Raw genomic sequence first — 7,500 nt, 5'->3', positions numbered from 1 at the left:
AGAGAGAGAGAGAGAGAGAGCCGAACAGAGAGAGAGAGAGAGAGAGAGAGAGAGAGAGCCGAACAGACAGAGAGAGAGAGAGAGAGAGAGAGCCGAACAGAGAGAGAGAGAGAGAGAGAGAGAGAGAGAGAGAGAGCCGAACAGAGAGAGAGAGAGAGAGAGAGAGAGAGAGAGAGAGAGAGAGAGAGCCGAACAGACAGACAGACAGAGAGAGAGAGAGAGAGAGAGAGAGAGAGAGCCGAACAGAGAGAGAGCCGAACAGACAGACAGAGAAAGAGAGAGACAGACAGACAGGCAGAGAGACGAAAAAAAAAGTTGAAATTCAATGTAAATATGTCATTGAAAACCAGTATTGGTTCTGCTCCATTTCTTTTTGGATACAGAAAAATCGAAAACATCGAGAGGGTCAACTCCAAATACGTGAAGAATGCCACGCTGATGGAAAATCCATTTCACGCCTTCCGTCTGATCAAACGAATGGTCAAGCAATGGTCATCTGTTTTCCGAGCATCTAGCAGGCTGGTTGCATCATCTCGTGGACTCTTTAAAGGTATGTATTTCGGTATGTCTCTATGTATGAATCTGTCTATCTTATGTATGTAGGTATATCTATATGTATGAATCTATCTTATGTATGTAGGTATGTATGTATGTATGAATCTCTCTCTCTCTCTCTCTCTCTCTATATATATATATATATATATATCTGTGTGTGTGTGTGTGTGTGTGTGTGTGTGTGTGTGTTATTTATTTTATTCTTTTTTATTTTTTTTATTTTTTTTCTCAAGGCCTGACTAAGCGTGTTGGGTTACGCTGCTGGTCAGGCATCTGCTTGGCAGATGTGGTGTAGCGTATATGGATTTGGCCGAACGCAGTGACGCCTCCTTGAGCTACAGACACTGACTGACACTGTGTGTGTGTGTGTGTGTGTGTGTGTGTGTGTGTGTGTGTGCGTGTGTGTGTGTGTGTGTGTGTGTCCCATATGCTTTTGCCGTCATACAGTCGGGCCCGCTTATAAGGAGCTTGGTTATAAGGAACCTCTTTTATAAGGAGCAAATAATAAAATCCCCGATTTAGATTGTTCTTTGTTATGACTTACAAAAACTCGCTTAGAAGGAGCTCGGTTATACAATACCTCGCTTATTAGGAGTGAAAAATTAGGCCCCAAATCGGCCCTGAGTCCGGTTATAAGGAGTGCCGATGGCATCAGCTTCAAACCGAAAGTAGGCGAGTTATTTCATCAATCCTGTTCGGGGAAAATTATCTACCTTTGCTTCCGCAGAAACTTCCGTTCATTGCTACATGCGCTTGATCTGGATGCAGAAGTGAAAATGTCTGAACGCGAGAAAAAGAGAAAATCTCTTTCACTCAGTCAAAAGCTCGACATAATAAGAAAAATAGAAGCCAACCCTCAACAAAGAAAGGCAGTGATAGCTGAGGAGTTGGGCATTCCCTTTTCCACCCTCTGCAACATCTGGAGAGATCGACAGAAATACGTGAACAATGTTGCCAGGGGAACCGAGGATCTGTCGCGGAAACGGTCACGCACTGCTAAACTGGAAACTGTGGATGAAAATCTGCTTAAATGGTTTCCAGATTCAAGGAAGGCTCGATTCTATAATTTTGTAGTATTTACTGTAATCATCATTTTGCTGTTGCCTCTTTTGAAGTGCATAGAAAATAAAAATGGACAGCTTTCAGACATTTGCTACAATCCCAAATATTTTCGTCTAATGTCTACATATGTATGGCTTGGAGCCAAAATTTACTATCTCTAGATAGTCGATTGGTCTTTAAATGATCTGACTGTAAAAACCAAGGGCTTGTCGTGAACAAGTTTGTAATGGATATGTAGTGGAGATTATGCTCTTTGTAATTCTGTAATATGTTTTTTTTTCAGGTAGTGTTTTATAGTTTTTGTCATATAATCAACTGATAATAAGTCAATCGCCTACGTAGAGATAGACCATTTTGGCTCCAAGCCATCGAATTATAATGGGCATTTATAAATAAAATGTTCTTCGCCTTCAGCAGTATTACAAATATCACAGAGAATATTTCCATTTTCAGCAAAAGACCGTCTAAACAAGGAACCATTAATGTAGGTAGAACACCAAGACGCAATTTTACCAAGCAGTCACGAAGGGAGGGAGGGAGAGAGAGAGAGAGAGAGAGAGAGAGAGAGGGAGGGGGGGGGGGCTGAGAGAGAGTCAGAGATTGATTGATTGATTGATTGGGGGCATGAACTAGAATGCCATTTATTGTATAAGGCCACTGGCCCCGTTACAAAGGAGACACGTCGCACCGACATCGGCTTCAAATCAAATAAGTATCAAACAGTTGTAAATCAAACATTCATGTATAAACTGTTGATTATAAGCTGCAATTACGCAATTCAAATGCTTTACACAACAAGCATTGACCCCGGGGGGCTCATTAGACCCCCGCCCTGTAGGGTTTCGTCAAGAAAGCAGTTAAAACAAACTGTGTTTAAATCGGTCAACTACGTTTAGAGAAATCGTAATCTATCCATTTTGACCTTTTTGACCCTAATGGGTGTGACCTTGACCTTTCGTGCTTGAAAAGGTTCGTGTGTCTATCTCTTAAGGTTGTGATCTCATACACCAAAAATGAAGAGATTTCGTTCAGTCAGTTCTGAGAAAATGCCCGAACAGGTAAATTGCCATCATCGGGTTTGAACCACGAATTGCCCATTCGCTGTTGGTCCTACGTGGAAATGGTTAAGGATACTTCAGGTAGCGCTTTCGTCAAGGAACCCATTAAAAACAACTGCATTAAAATCGGTCAACTACTTTTAGAGAAATTGCAATTTATGCGTTTTGACCTTTTTTGACCCTAGTGGCTGTGACCCTGACCTTTCGTGCTTGAAAATATTCGTGTGCCTAGCTTTTAAGGTTGTGAACTCACACACCAAAAATTATGTGATTTCGTTCAGTCAGTTCCGAGAAAATGCCTGGACAAACACACACACACACCCATACACACACACCCATACACACACACACACAGACAGAGCGATTCCAGTAGACCCCCCCCCCCTCCCCTTCGGAGAGGCGGGGGTCTAAAAAAGAACATAGTCTGCTAATCAGGTTAGGCGATGAAGTTGCCATAAGAATACAAAACCGATTAACTGACGGGAATCTAATGATTTTCTACAGAGAGAGAGTCAGAGAGAGAGAGAGAGAGAGAGAGAGAGAAGAAGAAGAAGAATTGCTGATACTGACACCGTAAAAATGCAGAAGCCCGTTTATAAGGTAGTTGGGCTTGGGTTACTCCTTATATCCGAGAACTCTGTTATAAGGAACCTCGGTTATAAGGAGTAAAAAATTTGGTCCCCGAGCGCTCCTTATAAGCGGGCCCGAGTGTATCAGGATTGTTCCTTTTTTTTTTATATTTGAATGCATGGTCTGCTCTATGTGGTTTGTTTAATTTAGTGATCATTTTATCTATCTACTTATTTCTTTATATGTTGTAGGAGAAATCTTCAATTTTTTTCAGATTATGATTCAAGATTTAATTGTATGACTAGTTTTCCTTCTTTCTTCTTTCCTACCCCCCCCCCCCCCCCGGCACCCCCCCCCCCCCCCCCCTCGGCAGCCCCCCCCCCCCCCCTTTTTTTTTTTTTTTTTTTTTTTTTTTACAATTAACCAAGTCTTCATTCATTCATTCGTTTACTCCTTTGTCCGTTCGTTTGCTCGTTCATCCATTCAACTATTCATTCGTTCGTTCGTTCGGTCATTTATTCATTTATTTTTTCATCTGTGTTTCTCTCATGCAGTCATTTATTCATCTGTGTATGATGTTCTCTAATTAATTCATTCATTCATTCCGTGAGCGACGTGTTTCTCCTTGATTGATTCATTTATTCATTCTTTTTTTTTTCCCTTTTATTTCTGCGAAATGCGTGTCTTTCTCAGGTGCATCCCAGAGTTTCTGAACTTATTCATTCATTCATTCATTCATTCATTAATCTATTTATTCATTCATTCATTCATTCATTCATTAATCTCTCTTTCTCTCCCTCCCTCTCTCTCTTTCTCTCCCTCTCTCTATCTCCCCCTCCCTCTCTCTCTCTGTCTCTGTCACTGGTGTCACAGGGTGTTAAAAAGAGCTTTGACCAGGTTTGGATTAGGTGTGTCAGCTGCGTTTCATCTGACTCTCCGTTTTGTAAAGGTGTCTAAGAAAGTGAAATTCATATATATCCCAAATATGTCCCAAATATTCTGATCTCCGGGAAAGATACATCCCCAGCAAACATTACAGGCATTCCTCTGATTTCAGGATAAATTTATTGGTCTTTTTTTCCTTTCATTTCTTAACTATTTTATTAAGGTGGGGTCTCAGTTGCATGTAGACAACGGAGCAACCATGTATCTTTTTCTTTTTCTCCCCACAATTTGGTACATCACGTTGCCTCTCTTCATTGGCCAAAAAACAACTCCCCCCCCCCCACCAAAAAACAACTCCCCCCCCCCACCAAAAAACAACTCCCCCCCAAAAAAATCCCAACTCCCCCCCAAAAAAACCCCCCCAACTCTCCCCCCCCCCCCCCACCAAAAAACAACTCCCCCCCACCAAAAAAACAACAACAACAAACAAACAAACAAAACAAACAAACAAACAAAAAAACAAAAACAAAAAAGAAAAGAAAAAAAAACAAACAAACAAAAACAAAACAAAAACAACAACCAACCAAACAAACAAACAAACACACACACACATTGATTCACAATTCGGTGTGCCATTTTGTTTTACTACAGATGGACAATACTAGATCATGTTTTAGTGTTCGCTCATGTTACAATCATGTCTTTTTTTTTTTTTAAACTGACTTATAGTGCTTTGTTTTGGTGCTTGTTTCTGTGCCCCTCCCTCTCTCCTTCCCTCCCTCTCTGTCTCTGTCTCTGTCTCTCTGTCTCTCTCTATGGGTACAATTGAACATGCTGGCATAGAGTGTCGTGCATTTGTGTTTGTATGTTCGTGCGCATGCTCATGGAAGTGCGTATGTGTGTGAGAGAGAAAGCACATGCGCGTGACTGCGTGCGTGCGTGGGTGCGTGCGTGCGTGCGTGCGTGCGTGCGTGCGTGTGTGTGTGTGTGTGTGTGTGTGTGTGTGTGTGTGTGTGTGTGTGTGTGTGTGTGTGTGTGATCTTGTAAAGATGAAACTTAAAAGTATCATGTAGCATTATTTGTGATTGCATAGGTTCTCTAATCTATGATTGCTGTAAAACGAGTTTTCTCAATAACAATTCTCTATCAAACATATACTGAATGTGTGTGAGAGTGCCATAGCGAAATTTGCTGATGCACATGTTCGCAATGAGAATAAGATGATTCAAGTATTTTATCATTTTAGAAAAAAGACCACTCGTTGCAGGAATCTCAAGTAAGGCTTCCGACATAGATAGAACTAATCGTATATTAAATTTCTCCCCCAAAGCACATTTTCTACGCATAACCATATTTGATTAATTTTGTAGCAGTCAAAGAAAAAAGTGTTCAACACAATCTACTTCGTTAGTGCAAAATGTACATTTGTTGTTGTTAACAATTGGATAACAGAATGTTTGTTGGGTATTATATTATGCACAATTTTCTAGTGTAACTTCCTAAATCTGCTTCCAACAGTTGTTTTTCTAGCTCGACCCCAGTAAGTCTTGTCTATTGAGATTCCAAACTTAGTCAAACCAAAAGTTTTCACAATAAGGTATACAAGCAAACCGTTCAATCATGCTTATGCGACTTTATTGATGTTTGACGCAGGGTATATGACAGATGTACTTACTTAAGGCTCGAAATGATGATGCTAGGCCATTGACTGGTCAACCTGACATATATCATTATGTTGGTGTTTGTTGATCATTACCCCCCCCCCCCCACCCCTCCGAAACCCTCCACACACCTATTGTGATCCCCCCTAACTCCCCCTCCCCCCGCCCTCCCAACCACCCAACCCCCTTGACATGGGCAGATGGCCTGGTTCCATTGAACTTCTTGTCTTGTCTGTCACAGGTGCCGCCCCAGAGTTTCACAACTATTATGTTGGTGTATGTTGATCATTACACATCCCTCCCCCCTCCACCCACACACCCATTGTGATTGATCCCCCACCCCCACCCCAACCCCCTTGACATGGGCAGATGGTCTGATTCGATTTTAATTTCTTGATCTTGTTCTTGGAAGAAGGAGGATGGTGGGAGAATGGTTAAGACGCGCAGCTGCCAATACAGAGAGTCCGTGAAGACGTGCGTTCGAATCCTGCTCTCAGCCTTTCTCCCATGTGTGAATGGAAAATCAAACTGAGCGTTTAGTCTTTCGGATGAGACGATAAACCGAGGTCCCGTGTGCAGCACGCATTTGGCGCACTGAAAAAAATTGGTAAAAAGAAATCCACTCTGATTGGTACACAAACACATCAGCATGCACTCAAGGCCTGCCAAGCGCGTTGGGATATGCTGCTGTCAGGCATCTGCCTTGCAGATGTGGTGTAGCGTATATGGATTTGTCCGAACACAGTGACGCCTCATTGAGAAACTGAAACTGAAACTCGTGCTCTTGTCTGTCACAGGTGCCGCCCCAGAGTTTCTCAACTCCACACGGGAGTGGCTCAAAGTCCACGGGATCAGATGGCCCTCGGCGGTGGACCTCGCGGGCGCCGCCTCGGCCCTGGTCCGCCTGCACCAGCTCTACCACCTCGACTACCCCGCTCTCCTGAAGGGGCGCTTCCTCAACATGACGTCACCTCCGCTGACGTCACTTGAGCTGACCTACGTCACCAGGGCCGCCGTGGACCTGGGCTACATCTGTGACGCCAAGGAACTGTTCGCCGCTTTGGAGAAGGCGGTGGTGGCTGCTGGAAGAGGGGATGTGAGAGGGTCGGTGGTGGAGGAGGAGGAGGAGGAGGAAGAGGAGGAGGAGATGGAGGAGATGGAGGAGGAGGCGATGGTGGTAGTGGAGAGGCAGAAGGAGGGAGAGGTTGAAAAGGAGGAGAAGAAGGGGGAGGAGGAGGAGGAGAAGGAGGGGGAGAGAAGGCGACAGAGGACGAGAGGAGGAGGAGGAGGAGGAGGAGGAGGAGGAGTACAAAGCGCCAGACTTGAACGGCTGAGGGAAAGGCTTGATGATGTACGTGTTTTTTCAGTTTTTTTTCTCTTAAAAAAAAAAAAATTCTAGCTCTTCCTGTTCTATTATTTTTTATTTTCACGTGCGCGCACATAATTATTACATGTTTCATGTGTGTGAGTGCGTGTGTACGCGCACATATGTGCATGCATTTGTGTGACGTTTTCGGCGTTTGTTTGATTGTATACTAATTCCCATTTTATTTTTCGCGCGCGCGCGCGTGCGTGCGTGCGTACGTACGTGCGTGTGTGTGTCTGTGTGTGTGTTTGAAAAAGAAACAAAACAACAAAATTAACAACAACAAACTCAGTGTATTTAAACGAGGATTCTTTTATCTTTATTCATTCAATAGCCTATGTGC

At 43.2% G+C, this 7,500-nt stretch overlaps 1 protein-coding gene across 1 annotated transcript in view; it reads left to right on the top strand.

The window, feature by feature from the left end:
• Window positions 1-7,500, top strand: part of LOC143284337 (prolyl 4-hydroxylase subunit alpha-2-like) — a 43,676-nt gene that overhangs the window by 17,486 nt on the left and 18,690 nt on the right. The window contains exons 2-3 of the mRNA XM_076591048.1: window positions 384-550; window positions 6,589-6,887. Coding sequence (XP_076447163.1) covers window positions 384-550; window positions 6,589-6,887 — 466 coding nt within the window. The remainder of the gene's footprint in view (window positions 1-383; window positions 551-6,588; window positions 6,888-7,500) is intronic.

This window comes from Babylonia areolata, chromosome 7, assembly GCF_041734735.1.
Source record: "Babylonia areolata isolate BAREFJ2019XMU chromosome 7, ASM4173473v1, whole genome shotgun sequence".
Taxonomy (NCBI): Eukaryota; Metazoa; Mollusca; class Gastropoda; order Neogastropoda; family Buccinidae; genus Babylonia; species Babylonia areolata.
The sequence above is the reverse complement of the archived record's forward strand: the minus strand, read 5'-3'. Positions and strand labels throughout refer to the sequence as shown.